The sequence below is a fragment of the Panthera leo genome, chromosome D1, assembly GCF_018350215.1.
Source record: "Panthera leo isolate Ple1 chromosome D1, P.leo_Ple1_pat1.1, whole genome shotgun sequence".
In the NCBI taxonomy this organism is placed as follows: Eukaryota; Metazoa; Chordata; class Mammalia; order Carnivora; family Felidae; genus Panthera; species Panthera leo.
Genome location: NC_056688.1, coordinates 85,088,844 through 85,105,211, shown reverse-complemented (window position 1 = coordinate 85,105,211; position 16,368 = coordinate 85,088,844). Strand labels below are relative to the sequence as shown.

At 39.9% G+C, this 16,368-nt stretch overlaps 1 protein-coding gene across 2 annotated transcripts in view; it reads left to right on the top strand.

Moving 5' to 3' along the window:
* Nucleotides 1-16,049, top strand: part of DCDC1 (doublecortin domain containing 1) — a 479,157-nt gene extending 463,108 nt beyond the window's left edge. For both annotated transcript variants that reach the window (XM_042906361.1, XM_042906360.1), the window contains 3 exons: nt 483-633; nt 3,382-3,491; nt 14,949-16,049. In XM_042906361.1, coding sequence (XP_042762295.1) covers nt 483-633; nt 3,382-3,491; nt 14,949-15,017 — 330 coding nt within the window. In that variant the 3' untranslated portion in view covers nt 15,018-16,049. The remainder of the gene's footprint in view (nt 1-482; nt 634-3,381; nt 3,492-14,948) is intronic.
* The last annotated feature ends 319 nt before the right edge of the window (nt 16,050-16,368 follow it).

The window sequence follows — 16,368 nt, the reverse complement described above, 5'->3', positions numbered from 1 at the left end:
GAAGATACTGTTTTCATAGAGAGGTTGCCTGACTGGTCTGAGGTCAGAAGAGGCCGAAGGCCCGGGTCTCCTCACTTCTGGGTCAGTGCTTTTGTCTTCTAGTTTCTTGCTTGTTGAAAAAAAAATATTTTCAGCTATTGTGACAAGTTAAGATTCTCAAGCCAGGGCCTTTCATATTTAGGCATTTCTTAAGCAGCAAGAAGCCTTCTTCCACATGGGAAAATAGAGAACCACAAGGAAAAAATCCAGTAGGAGCACAGAAGTTCCTCATTGTGAAAGCACTTTGGAAACATTTTATATGCTATTTTTCCCATATTTGGAAACATTTTATATGCTATTTTTCCTTCTATAACTCTCTAATAACCACAAGTAAAATAAATATTCAAACTGGGAGAATAGTTCTCCTAAAGGAGTTGATTCTTTAAGACTTCATAATGTTGTGACGTTTCATATTCTAATATCTCTGTCCCTTTGTATTTCAGCTGCTGGATGACTGTTCCTCTCGTCTCAAAATGGTCCACCCAGCCAGAACACTGCACACCCTGGATGGAGAACCAATTTACTCGTGGGATGACATAGAGAGAGACATGGTCATCTGCGTATCCACAGGACGTGGCTTTATAACCCAAAAGAGTATGGGTGACAGTTTCTTTTCCATCAAGTTTTTGAAGAATTAAACCATCTTGTCTTTTCGTCAAAGAGCTTACTTTCTGAATTTTATATCCCATCATGATGATTTTTAATAATTATCTTCTGGATCCACCCTTTTCTACTCCAGTTATACTTCTGTTCTGGAAATTCACTGTTGACACCATTTGCACTCAAGAATTCAATCAGAGTTCTGTTAGTCTTGAGCCTTATCCAAGGGGCTTATTTGCAGAAATTCTAAATGGCCTCATTTGAAGGTATTCCCTTAGCATGAACCCTGAGGAAAGTGAGGCTCTGTTGACTTCCTACTTTCAAGTTATTTAAAACTTAATGGCTTATTAAATAGCGACTACAGTTTGCAGAACTCTTTTTTTTAGTAGTAAGTAAATATATGCTCATTTTATTATTTTATCTATTCTTTGCTAATTTTCTTTTCTAAGTGATACCAATGGAAAAGAATACATATATGTTATTAAACCAATTCTTGCTCTTAATCCTGTTTGCCTGAAGAATTTTTAAAAATTTTTTTCTAATGTTTATTTTTTGAGAGAGAGAGAGACAGAGCATGAGTTGGGGAGGGACCACAGAGAGAGAGGGAGACACAGGATCTGAAGCAGGTAGCACAGAGCCCAACACGAAGCTCAAACTCACGAACTGTGAGATCATGACCTGAGAGCTGAAGTCGGGCACTCAACCGACTAAGCCATCCAGGTGTCCCAGCCTGAGGAATTTAAAGCCCCTTGCAGGGGTTAGCTATACATTAACAAAGGCATAATTTTCAGGAATTCTGAAGAACATGATATTTTAAAGGAAATCAAAACATTAGGAAATGAATTACCTGGGATCCCTAAAATAAGTAATACTAGATTATTTCTTTTTAAAGTCACCATAAAATTATTATTATTATATGTAAGGTACACAAACCAAAAACTTTTAAAACAGTTGCAATCATATCTTTACATTTAGCCCAGAACAAAAGTATAGGAATGAAGACTGAAATGCAGGAAGACAAGGATTTATTGGGATGCCTATCACTGTTCTGAGGTATTCCACAAATATTCCTCCAGCACCACCCAACATCGAGGAAGAGGTTTCAATCGTATTCTTTGTATGCCCCTGTCCCTATCACTCACTCTTACCTCTCACCCCAGCTCTTGGAGACCCCACTATGTGGTTACTTAGAAGAATAATTTGGGGTTCTTGTCATTAGTATTAGCTGATAGCTTTCTGTGTTCGCAAACTGCACAGCCCTGTAAAAGAAATATAAGCCAGGGTTCCTTCCCTGAAAGAGTTTTTGATCTAATTAAGTATATGAACACACTTGAAATATTACAGTACACTTGAATAGTAAACAAGCGAGTTGTACAGTAGAAGGTACTTTTCCAGTTTCTTCATTGTTTATGCTCAATCTTTCATACTCTTGGGATTGTCTTCTGTTACCTGGCCCCTATCCTCCTGGCTTCACTGTGTTCATTGCGCCTTTATGAGAAATAAAGCTAGGGCAACCTGGCCAAACAGGTATCCAAAACACAGAGAGAAATGTAGGGCCCCTTCCCAGAAGCAAGCTTGTTACCCGTAAAAGCTGAAGGAAAGAGAGAAAACAGGAAATGCAAATGTTACTTTCCCTACCAGTTTCTCCATGTTAGTTCTCTGGACCTTTGACAAGGCTATGTAGACAAACATTTTTTTTTTTGCATCATCAATTATGTATATCCACATAGATCACTATGGTGTGAAAGTTGATTCTTTTCCTCTGGACGTAGGTTCCCATACTTCATCTTCATATTTTCACCTTCATGATGAAGAGATTAGTGGTTTTTCCCAATTGTCTAAGTGTCTCAAAGGGTGATGTATTTTCTAGGAAACCTAACTGATAGCGGAGTTTAATTTAAGTGTTCTTTAGAAACTTATTTTACTATATATAAGTTGCCATTTATTGTTTTTCCTGAAATAATTAAGTTAGAAATAATCATTAAGTAGAATATATTATTAAATACTCAGAATGCTTTAAAAAAAGAAAGAAATGCCACTTGTGTATCTATATCTATATCTATATCTATATATCTATATCTATATCTATCTATATCTATATATCTATATATCTCTATATAGGCAGATATACTTATGAACGTACACTTAAACAATCATTACACTCAAAATTTTGCTGTGGCCTACTGGCTTAAGTATATGGTAGAAAATAAGGCAGTCTGGGAGTTTCAAAAAAGTAAACACTCTACAATAACTTATTTTATGTACTGTAATATAAAAACATTTATCATGTGAAAGTCATCAAGAATCACACTGGGTTTTTGAAAAATAGATTTGTTTTGGCAAAACAAATCATACGCTGTTAGAATGGTTTCTTTCACACAGACCCCCCCAACGAAAGTAAAAGAGTGCTTTATGCCATTTGTCATCAACTTGGAGCACTGTTCTCACTGCTGTGTTTACTGTCTTTTCAGTGGGTTCAATTTCTAGACCACTCCCAGGTTAGCCTCCAATTCAGGCTTTTTACAAAGCCTGGAAGGAAGCCCTCTCCAGAACTGCCATTCTGTAGAAATCCAGAGAATGTTAGCACGTCTCTGATGTGATAAGCAAGTCAAGTGTGTAATGAGAGAGTCCAGCGTGGGAGTCAAGGATTTCTGAAGGATTTTTGAGTTTTTCATCATCTTGGACTTTTAATTACTTTCTATAAATACATTGACATGTCTCTCAAAATAATCTTTTTAACAGAATTAAAGCAACTGATGGAGATCAGAGCAAATTATGCCAGAATCCGAAGGCAGCAGGGCCCTCAAGCCACAAACATTGTGGTGTCACGATCTGAAAAGCTGCAATTTCCGGTACAGCCACACAGTTCATTTCTATCAGAGCCATCATATTTTGTGCTGTATTTTGCTGGGGTAACATATGTGTACACACTCATATGCTCATATGCTTTCTATGACATAACAATTACTTATCCTTTTTAATTTTGTATAGTATCTTTTAAAAAAGTTGCTACCCTCTACATCTTGCATAGAATGGCATTTGCTGCCTCAAATGTGTTCTTGGAAAGGCAACAAACCTAGACAAAATAATGCCAGTAAAATAACTATCTTAGATGTGTTTTCTCTCAGAAAAAAAAGGGAAACTACTATTATTATTATTTAAAAATAATTTGGTGGGGTCAAGTAATATTTTATGTGTCTATATATATTGTGTGTGTATTTATATATATAATTTTGTGGGGTCAAGTATTATGTGTGTGTGTGTGTGTGTGTAATTTGGTAATAAAATAGGTTGTTTGACCATCTAACACTAAATTTGACCCAAACTGACATTTTTCTGGTTCAACCACCTTATTTTCTGTGTTAAAATCCTGCATTTACTGAATAAAAATGAAACGGCTGGTGGCCACTGAACAGCACATGAATCAATGTCTCCTTCTCCAGTTTCCCTTCAGTTTGGCCTGTGGTAGCAAGCACCAGTCTTTATGGGGCACAGCTACATGTTGTTCACAAAAATGAAGCTGGCTATTCCGGACTAAGCTCAGTAACCGAAAGCCGTAGACTGTGTCCTCAGTCCTCAGTCCTCAGAACTTAGAGAAAGGTTGTATGCACTGTTAAAAAGAAAAGTCACGTGAGGATTTCTTTTTAAGGCATCAAGGGAGATCCTCAGCAATCTTAAGTAGCAATACTACAGGAAGAGAAAAACTTACCTATTAATTTCTTCCTGCAATGAAGAAAGAATCTCTCTCTCTCTCTCTCTCTCTTTTTTTAATAGCAGTGACAAATCAGAGTTTGGTTTACGGTCCTGGCAGAAAATTTCAAGAGAAATGTTCTTCTCTCTCTTGCTTTGAAAGCCACTCACAGCTCTGTCTGAATATAAATTGCAACCTGGCTAGGTGTGTACAGAAGGGCTCAGCTGGCTCCCTCCTCAATCCACCACTTTAATGTAATGCAGTAGATCATGTCTACTGAAGGGGGCTCTTGGTAATCATTGCAAAAGGCCTAGTATTTACTCCCAGTCTGCAAATCAGTGGGGCTGCATGAATAAATTCCTGCTGCTTCCAACACCACTAAAAGGAGAGCACATTGAGGTGAAATTTCACATGTTACATCCACAGCAATTTGCCCTTTTGCAGACACTGTTGTACGATGTTAGAGATGTGAAGGCATCCCAGAACAGCTTTGTGACACATAGGAAAAAAGATTGCATGTGACCCCCATTTTTCTTTTTCTTTTTTTAACAAGAAAGTCAAAATAAGAAAGGTCAAGGAACATGCTCCAGGTCAGAAAGCGGGACAACAGGATTCTTACCTGCTGGGCTTCTGCTTAGAATGATTGGATCACAATTCCCATAGACACAGAACTTTTCATTTTTTATTTTTTCAAAATTCCTTGAAAACAAAGGCATTTCTCTAGGTGCAAAAGTACCTATCATTTTTCTGCCAAAGAAAAGTTGATTTGCTATGAAAATGGCATGATTTCACCCTGGATCAAATGTGCAAATTCTTGTGAAGTTTTCACTGTTGCATGTGAATACGCCTGAAGCGAAAATTGGCAATATCACACAACGCTCTATCAAGCACCAGGAGACATAAGGCAAAACTCTTTAACTGAACTTTTCTATTACCAGTAAATGGGATTTTAGATGTAATATAACAGTCATCAACACATCACATTTTACCAGCAAGGCAGTGACACTTACTTTGTGGACGACGGCTTGCACAGAGTAGCTTGGCAGTTCATAGCTACTTTTAACGAAGACTGAGAACAGCCCTGCTCTTTCCTTATTATTGACCTTCCTTCTTAGTTGGCCAGAAGGTGGACTGGGGAGCGGTTACTCCACCTCGGCAAGGACTATAGGATAAGACTATTGCAATTCTGTTCAGCCTTCCTAGGCTTTTAATAAACCCAGTAATTTCCTTTGGGGACATGTTTATCAAATTTGAATCAGCTTCGTATATATAAGTCACATTTCAATATTTTCCTATCAACTGGAAACCATTTATTATTAAATACTAAAACAACCATCCTCCAGTCCATGGCCTTCTCGAAATTTATTTCCTGCTGGTTCACAAAACACCCTTAAGGTGATCCAGATGTTAATCAACAGTGTACCAGCATTTGTGATTGTCCTCAGGAGGACTTTTCTGGATATTTTTGCCCCATCCTTAGCTTTTGTTGCCTGATGAAGTGTTGGGGTGAAATTGCATGTTTCTAAGCCAGGTGACTAAAAGTAACATGCCTGAAAGTTTGACAAACATTTTGAGATTAACTGGAAGTGTTTTATAAATAAGAAACATCTATCTGGGTACTTATGTCAGTTTTGCAAAACAGGACACATTAGTAATGATTCAAAATGCAAAGGTCATTTTGTAGAGCAATAACCTGAATTTCCATTTCTCTCTTGATTTTCTTAGTAACTAAATTTGTGTGTGTGTGTGGATTAAGAAAGCAAAGCAAAAAACAACAAAAAGGTAAAGATAAATTTGTTCCCTTTACCAAAGAATCACTTAGAAATTGTAGCTAGTGGCTATTGCTGTGTTTATGAACTAATTTTTAATAATAGCCCAGGTGTGCTGAGTGTCATTGAGATTTGTGATTCACCGAGGCAGCAGCTTTTTTTGTTTTATTTTTTTCTTTCTGGCATCATTTGGAAGAGAGCAATCAAAACCCACAGATCTGTGTTATTCTAGGTCATCACAAATCAGATGCAAATGTCCTCAGTTAAATGGAATTTGGACCCATTGGTGATCCTCAATTGTTTTTATTAAACCAATGGCTCCAGTTCCCTCTTGCCTCTGAGCACATTTCAACCCCTCCTAAGGCTAGGTGGGCAGAAAGAACAGCCGTTTTCTTTTCAATGCAGTGAACTAAAATTCTGCATAAGTGGCACGGCTTGGGCCGCTTGGCCTTAGCAACTACAAAGAAGGTGGACAAAGACTGACATTCAGGTTAAGTGCTGATGGGAGCAAATGGCCCAACTGTATAACATGGCTGTGTGGTGGGTGTCTGCTGCCAGCTATAGTATTTTCTAATTCTGTGAGTCTGTAATATAAACTATCAATAGGCTGTCACCCTGTACCATACGTGCAAATAGAAATATATGAGGGGAGAGGAAGTGCTTCTGCCCATGCTGCAGCTGGGTTGGGGGAGGGAGAAAGAAACAAGATGGAAAATTATATTTATATGGCAAGTACAATGGTGATTCTGAATTGGATGTGCAATCACTCATCGTCTGCTGTAGTCCTGTAGATATAAGTTTCAGTCAATCACTGGATCCATTAGGTCCTGGCTTTTCCATCCTAGAAGTTTTGAATGTCACCTGTGTCAGACCAACTGAGATAGCTGGGCAGTCAGACTCTCCATACCACCAGCAGCAGCTGGGTTTAAAAAAAAATTCCAAAATGCATAAATGACCCTGCAGACTGTGCTAGACCGGAAAGGAAGAGAGGAGGGAATCTCCCAGAACTTCTAGGGTTGGTGCCCCCAAAAAGATGAGATTTGATTGCATCTCTCTCTCTTCATTTCCACTTCTTTCCATTCTTCCTTCCTTTCTTCTTTCTCGTTGCCTGTTGTTCTCTCCTCAGTCTTCCCTGCTTTTCTCATCTAAGGGCCCTTGAATTCCATCTTTTATTTTAAAACAATCCTTTCTAGAGCAATTTGTGGATCAGCAGGGATGCTTCCTTAGTATGATTCTCAAAGTTTAATGTGCACAAGAATGACCTGGAGAGCTTGATAAAGCCCAGTGTCAGGCTGATCACAGAGGTTCTTATTCTGTATGCCTGAGGTGGGTCAGGAAGTCTGCACTTAATAGGCCCCAGGGATGGAGAGCAGTTGGCTGACCACACCGGGAGAAACTTGGCCAGGACTTCTGTGTCAGCTGGGCGTGGCTCAAGCCAAGGACCAGTGTCAAGAACACCAGAGGATGAAGGCAAAGAAGCACTTGCTGTGTGAGTGAGGGCTTTAATCTGAATGTCCTCCTGTTTTCTTATCACTACTTCCTTACGAAATAATGGAAATAATCTTGGGTCAAGACTAACCACCCAGAGAGTGTAACCAGGACCCAGACATTAGAGGCAACACAAGTGAGTCTGAGGTAGTGAAGCTTCCCATGTTAATTAAGCTGCCTTCAGTGCTGATAACATCTTGCTATTTTAAAGGTCGCGGGAATAATGTCAGTGCTATGGTGCACACATCGAGGGGCAGAGTAATTTTGGGGGTGGGGACGAATAGCAAGCCTCTTGAGTTTTCTTCTGCATTTTTGTATGTACAAAGAGAGAGCACTTTAGAACAAGGATGGGGTCCTATTTGCCGAAGTGACCTTTCCCCACTGAAGGAGCTGCTTATTGGTGGGGAGGCCAAACCTCTTTATGTTTGCTCTAAGTCTAGTTAATGCGGAAGGCTGAGCCACCGACATCCCTGGCAGGCTCGTCTAAGAGTGTGAAATTCCACAGGATATTATTTCAGTTCAATAATAAGTGCTCTTAGAAAAACTAATTTTTAAGATAGTTCTCTTGTTCCCTAATTGAAATCCGTATAGGCTGGGAGACATTTTCCTTAGAAGACAGAAAATACAAAGAAAATTAGTTTTTCAAAGAGCAAATTCATATATATATATATATATATATATATATATATAGCCAGGCACTCTCTGTTCTGTTCTGGCTGCTGGGCATGCAAAGGTATGGTGCTACTTGGATAGTGCAGAGGCCTAGAATGTTGGATTAATAGGCACAAGGTGAGGTGAGAGGTGTGGGCATGAACCAGATTGTGGACAGCCTTATAAGTCATGTTAAGGAGTTTGGATTTTTCTTTTCTGAGCGCAGTGGGAAGTGATTAAAAGGAAGTTAACATTAAAGATGATTAGACATTGTATAATAAATTAAGCTTACTTAGGTTACAAATTACAGAGACATACTCAATTTACCTCCAGTGGTGGAGGTTTGTTGGAAGGATTAACAAGGAAGTGAGAGTGCACAGGGAAGCCCGACACACAATCTTCATGGTGGTCTCTGTTCGAGATGCATGGGTGCACCTGGGTGGCTCAGTCTGTTGAGTGTCTGACTCTTGATTTCAAGTCAGGTCATGATCCCAGGGTTGTGGGATCAAGCTCCACACGGGGTTCCATACTGAGCATGGAGCCCACTTGGAATTTTCTCTCTCTCCCTCCCCTCTTTCCTTCCCCATGTGCACGCTCATGAACACATGCTGTCAAAAAATTAAAATTAAAAAAAAAACGCGTGACCTATCTTTGTCCAAATGGCCACCCAGTAATCTGCCATTCCTGCTCTTGACTTCATTGTTTCTTGGTCTTCTTTCTTCTGCTGTGAATTTTCTACTTCTTTGCAGGCTCTTCTCTACACTGAGATGCTCACTTGCCTGTTCATGGCCTCTGCTGCTTTGAGGCTCCTGTTTCCTGCCTTCTCTTTATATTTCTTTTGGCTCCAGAGCCACTCTACCATCTGAATTACTTTCATTGTGTCTTCTAATGGAAGACTAAATGGCTGGAGGTCAGCCAATAGCTGCCTTTTACTCATTCCTTTAGATTGGGATGTCAGGGATTACATGATACAAAGCACAGCTTGCCTGTTTAAGCAACAGTGTGGGTTGAATTCCTCAGGAAGCTGTGGACATGGCTGGCATTCAGGGCTCCGTGGCATTTTCAGTATCGCCAAAGTTCTGCCATTGTTATGCTCCTTTTCTCTCTTCACCACTGAGGGATGAAATTAGCAATGGAATTATCTAGGCTGTCACTATTTCTCTTTAGTCATTGAGAGGCTTTCCCTTGGGTACCTCCTCAAAATTGGCCTTTGACAGGGTGATCTTTGCTATACAGGCAACACAAACTTGAGGTTGGAATCTGTGACTTCAGTTACAGTATCAGGATGGATACCAGCTGGACTCACAAGTTACACTTCTGAATACAATCAAGTCTGTTTGAGGAAGTGGATCTTGCCAGGATACCCTGGCACCCAAAACTCAAGGCACTTGGGCATCCAGGCAATTTTTCCAAATCAATTCAGAATGCCAAACCCTTATCAGACCTTGCCTTGCCTCTTGTTTCATGAAATCATTTTGATAGGCTGAATTCCACTGTGGATTTTAATTTTTATTATGATTTCTCTCCCTCTCTTCACTCTGCAAGGCGAACCTGGCTAGCAACTTTCTCAGTGTTGAAATGTGAGTTCTGCTTAGTGGGCTTGACAGGGGTCTGCTGTGTTTGAGTCATAAATCCTTGTTGTGCTCCAGGACACCCGTGGAGTAGTATTATCTGCTAGATAATGCCTAGTTCCCATGAAAAAGTTGATATGGGCCAAACTCTATATGGAGCTAAAGCTGTGTATTTAAGAGGCTTTGGAGAGAGGAGCTCTCACCAGCCATGAGGCAGAAGGCAGCAGCTGCACGTAACAGTACTCCAGGACCCTGCACTCCAGTTCTTTGCTCAGGAAATGAATGACTCAACAACAAAGGACAATTTTCATTACACCAATTTCCAAGTGTTGTTGTGAAGGGAAAAGGGATTCATTTGTGGGATTTTTAAGTCTTTCGAAGTTGCTTACTTACATTATTTTACTTTAGGCCACTGCGTTGCTCACATGGATAATCCTGATGATTTTTTAACCAGTCATTGTACAGCCCCAGGCTTCCTCCTCTCCAATTCTTTTTTTTTAAGTTTATTTATTTATTTTGAGAGCAAAAGAGAGAGAGAGAGAAAGAGAGAGAATCCCAAACAGACTCCACACTGTCAGTGCAGAGCCTGATGTGGGGTTCGAGCTTATGAACCTTGAGATCATAGCCTGAGCTGAAATCAAGAGTTGGATGCTTAACCGACTGAGCCACCTAGGTAACCCCCTCCTCTCCAATTCTTTATCCATGTCATAGCCAGAATGATCTTTCGAAAATGAAAATCATATCATGTTACGCTCTTGCTTAAAACCTTAAAATTTCCACCCGCCACCCCCCCCCAACCCTAATCATGAAAGTAAAGAGCACACTCCTCCCCAAGGTACTCATTGCCCTTGGGAATATTATGTCCAACTCGCCCTGCAGCCTCTGTTTTCTCACTCTTTGCTCACGGAGATCTGCACCCGACTCCTCCTAAACATTCCCTCAGTTGCCCCCAAATTATGTCTTTCCTCTTACTTCCATACCTTTGTCCATTCTCCTCCTACAGCTTTTTTGGGGAATCATTCTTTATCACTCCCCACACCCATCTCTATTAGAAACTTCCTTCCATGTGCTCCCTCTGCCCCCTTTGCTTATCACTTATTACTGTTGATGTATTTTTTCTCCCACTGGTTTCTAAGCTCCTTGAAAGTAAGCCAGGCTTGTTCACATCTGTGTTCCCAGAGACTGAATATCTCCTGCTATACAGCAGGCATTAAAGAATATTTGTTGAATGAATGTAAGATTTAGAGTAATCGATTGGTTAAAAACCTGCTTTTTAAAAAAAAAAATCTTAAAGTTTATTTCTTTTTGAGAGAGAGACAGCATGTGAGTGGGGGAGGGGCAGAGAGAGAGAAGGAGACACAGAATCTGAAATAGGCTCTAGTCTCTGAACTGTCAACACAGAGCCCAACGTGGGGCTCGAACTCCTGAACCATGAGATCATGACATGAGCCGAAGTTAGATGCTTAACCAACTGAGCCATCCAGACGCCCCAAAAACATGATTTTTAATATACACATTGAAGCGGAGTTTGACTTTTTGTAGAACTTTCTTCTCATATGCACTGCTTTGGACTGAGTGCCCCCCCGCAAAGTTCATGAGTTGAAATCCCGTGCCTCAATATGATGGTATTAGGAGGTAATTAGGAGCAGATGAAGTCATAAGGAGGGAGCCCTCATGAATGGAATTTGTGCCCTTGTAAAAGTCACAGAAGAGTTTCCTTCATCTGCTCTGCTTTCTGTCCTATGAAGATAAAATGAGAAGTCAGTAGTCTACAACCCAGAAGAGGGCTCTCACCAGAATGTGACCATGCTGGCACTCTGATCTCACACATCCTGGCTCCAGACATGTGAGAAATAAATTTCTATTGTTTATAAGCCTATGATACTTAGTTGTAGCAGCCTGAGCCAAGACATGCATTGCCACATCAATCCATAAAATATCACATAAACTTCTTATAAAGCAAATCTTGTACTTGTTGATAAGACAGTGTAGCTTGACTCCATTTCCTTCATCTTAAGACAAACCAAAGCAAGGTTGATCATCATCCCTTCTTTGCCAGCCGTAACTTTCAAAACGCTCCTAAAGTCTGGTGGAATAGAAAACACTCTTCTGTCATCAGTGCCCAAATGCATCCTTAACTGCTCGGCTGCCTTTGCCACAGGCAGACTGACTTGGAAGAGAAGACCCGTCACCCCCTTTCACAAGTGTGATGATTTGTGGCTGAGAAGGGAGAGCCTGCTCTCTGAACCACATGCCCCCTGGTGCAGGCAGGCTAAGGAAAGATGAATGGCATTATAAGACAGACATCTGAATGTTTCGTATTAAATTAGTCCCATAGAGCGCCTAGAATTCTCATTCCATAAATCACAAAGTAAAGTAAACTCACTCCCAGGTTAGATTGCTGTGACTTTGGCCTGTGGTGTCATAGATAATCTGAGAATAGTTAAACATTTGTCTGAAATAGTAATAATTTCCAGCATATTTACTCAGTGACATAGAAGTGACCCAGACTGATCTCTGTTGCCAGAAACAGCATGTAAATGGGAGTCAGCCAACTTAGGAGATTTCCAAACAAGGGTCACTGCTCCTCGCCTCTTCTGCTTGCTCTGAAACAGCCATGGGCTCCCTCAGGGGCTGCTAGGTGCTGGGGCTGAGATGAGCAAACTTCGTTTCCTCCAGAGTAGGTACTAAAAAGCACTGACGGGTCCCCACCCCTTTACTAAATGCCAGTTGCAGCACCATTTTGAAATCTACTTTCACCTTGTTTGGTCTAAGCATGATTGAGCTAGGAAAGACCTTGATTCCACTAAAGACACATTTCTCTTCAATGGCAAAGGTTTACTCTGAGAATATTTTACATAGCCTTGGATCGATTCTGGTCCTTCCATTCCTGGGCTAACACTGTGATGACTGGGAACATAATAGAATGGAAAGAACATTAGACCATTCAATTCCATGCTAACTGGCCGAAGGCCCATCTGAACTGCTGCTTCCTCTTCTATAAAACGAGGAAAGTAGACTCTTGTATCTCTACATTTCCACTCAGCTTTTAAAGTCTGATTCTGATTGCATAGTGAGATACAACAAGAGTTATAACAGCTAGAATTCTAGCTGACCCAGGAAACCTATCCATCTCCTCGATAAGGCTTGTTACAGGTGTTCACTAGAACCTGCATCCAGATCATCGTCACCTTCAGAAGCCCAATCCAGATTTCACTAGAGCAACAGAGGAGGCCACGGCACAGCTTAGTGGTGGCCAAGGACTGGAGATGGTTCCTTCTGGGGAAAGATTTTTGGACTTGGTATCAAAGGTCTGAATTGAGTCTTGCCTCCTGCACGGTTGGACAAGTCTTTTGGTATACAGATCAATAAGATCATAAATGTTGAAGGGGAAGGATACTAATGCTGGTAGAATGTCTATACATGCCAGGTACCATGTTGGTACACTGTTGTTGTCATCTGTTTAACTCCATACTCATGAGCACTCTTGGAAGTAGATATTTTCTCTACTTCTACTTTTGAATTATACAAATGAGGAAGCTGAGCTTATGAGAGACGAAATACCTTGCCCAAAGCAGGTGGGGGTGGAGTAGGTGATATAGGTGATGGGAATTAAGGAGTGCACTTGTGATGAGCACTGGTGATGTATGGAATTGTTGAATCACTATATTGTACACCCGAAACTAATATAACATTGTATGTTAACTATATTTGAATTAAAATTTTAAAATAATGATAATAATAAATAACAAAAAAGCCACCAGCCAATAAGTGGCAGAACTGGGATTTGGACCTGGATTTGCCTAACCTCAAAGCCTGTAGAAATTGCAGGTTACTGGCATTAGGAATTATGAAACTGAGTTCACTGGATGCCTTCAATGAGTAATTCTGTGGTTTAGTCACTGCCTGTTTGGGAGATTTCCCTGATGGCAACTAAGTTAGGCAAAGTAAGCTACACTTGGATGCCTGACCCAAGGTAGGTGGGGCACTGCCATATGCATGGGAGCGGCCCTCACCTACTCTTCAGGACATAGCAAATCATCTCGGGTCTCACCTCTCTACCCCAATGGCTGTATTCACTTATGTATTAGTTGCTAAGGCTGCTGTAGCAAAGTACCACAAGTTAGGTGATTTAAACAACAGAAATTTATTGTCTCACAGTTTTAGAAGCTAGAAGTCCAAGATCAAGTTGGCAGCAGGTTTGGTCTCTAGAGTACAAGGGAATGATCTGTTTCATACCTCTGTCCCAGCAGCTGGTGGTTTCCAAGCAATCTTAGGTGTTCCTTGAGTAGAATCATCACCCCAATCTCTGCCTTCCTGTTTACATGACATTCTCCCTGTGTGCCTATCCTTGTCCAAATGTCCCCCTTTTATAAAGACACCAGTCTTATTGGGTTAGGGGCCCACCCTACTCCAGTATGACCTAATCTTAACTAATTACATCTGCAAAGACCCTATTTCCAAATAAGAACACATTCTGAGATACTGAGGGCTAGGATTTTGATATATGAATTTTTTTTGGAGGGGGGGACACAATTCAACCCATATCAGTCAGAAACAAATGTCCCACCCCTCACCCACACAAGCACTTCCTCTGAGCTCAAGTGCTCTACCATTAAAGACCACAGCATTCTTTCTTGATGGCATGTCTCTCTCCCTTTTATGTCTTTCTTGTTTCTTACTAACACTGAAGTCTGATATTAATGGAAAAACCATTAAAAAAAACTATTATCCTATGAGGTAAAGTGAATGCACTCAACTGTAAAAGGAAGACTTATCGATCAATTTCAGTTACACCTTGCTTGTCTGACACTTTGCAGCTAAGGAATGTGTTTTTATTGCCTGGCCAGATAGTTCAGATTTCCGGTCAGTCTTAGTAAAGACCCCTTTTTATAACATTGATAAAATTTTATCACAGAGCTATGAAAACAAAATTAGATTTCATAACTCACATCAGGCCTTGAAGGGAATGCCTCTATAAATTTTACAAACCTTATCAAGTTTTAATGCACCTATTCTGATAAATATTTTCAAAATAGCAACTTCTACTGAACTTCATATATATGTGTATGTATAAATAAGTTTATGTGTGCATTCATGTATATATATATATTTCTCTCTCTTTTTTCTGTCTTATAGGAAAGAAAACTTCCTTCACCTACCTGTAATCAGAAGACTGACAGAAAGACCAATTACTCAGATTGCTGAAGACTCAAATTTAGGAAAATCCCCTTTTATAAAAGAAATCTGTGTGGTTCATTTAAAAATTTAGTCCTAAAATTTATCTTTTAAAATAACTTGATTTCTCATAGACTGATTTTGAAAAATTACCAACACTGATAAATCAGCTACAAGCTATCTATAAATTAATAAGAAGACATGTAATCAAAGGCAGCATTAGCCATAGAGACTTCATATTCCAGTGAAATCTTGCATATATTGTCTAGTTTTTCCAGTCTGTAGAGTGGCCTGTTGGAAAAAGTTGCATATATATTGAACACATATTTTGTCTCCCCAACTGGATGGCAAGTGCCTGGAGGGCAGGGACCCTTGTTTTTATTGACTTGGGACAGGGCTGTACCCATAAGGGCTCAGTGATAATGCCCAGCAGTCCCACTGCCAGAGCAACATAATGGGCAGTTGAGATTCAGCTCTCTTCCACTCTTGTGCTAGACCACAAACTGAAATTACAACAGAACAGTGGGAACAGAGGATCTGCTTTATAGATTTTCATTTCAGTCAGCTGTTCAGGAGCTACATGCTCAGAGTCAAATTAAATCGAGTTATAGTTGAATAGTCCTTTCTGCTCTTCAGAGACAAGAAACGCTTCTCAAAATTGTGCAAATGAAATAAATGTGATTGTGTAAACTAGGCATCTTATATTCTTAAAACATTATCTTTAATGATTATACATTTTGGTTTAAGATGCCAAGTTTGAAAAAAAATCTAAAAATGAAGTGAAATTACTTCTATATGAATTGACAATGTTTAAAACCTCAACAGACTTTGTAAAGGAATTCTCAAACTGTTTTGATTCATATGCTACCTTAGAGAATCTTGAAAAACCATAAACTTACAAAGTGCACATACAAAAAAAAAAGCTTTTTTTTTTTTCATATAATTTCACAGAGTTCACAGACCAACCTGAAGAACATCTGTAAAGAACTTCTGATATAAGGGAAGATATTTCTTTTTAAAAAAAATTTTTAATGTTTATTTTTGAGAGAGAGAGAGATAGAGCGTGAGTGGGGAGGGACAGGGAGAGGGAGACAGAATCCAAAGCAAGGAGGTGTCAGCATAGAGCTGGATGCAGGGCTTGAACTCACAAACCATGAGATCATGACCTGAGCCGAAGTCGGATGCTTAACTGACTGAGCCACCCAGGTGCCCCAGGGAAGATATTTCTGATTTCCATAATTTATAATGTTTAGGGGACCTAGGATCTATACCTCTCAACGGAAGATTTCAAAACATATGTCAGATGAAACAGATTCTAAGCTTCACTGTGGTAATGTTCTCTTGTTATATTCAAAAACAATAAACCACGAAGATTTTTTAT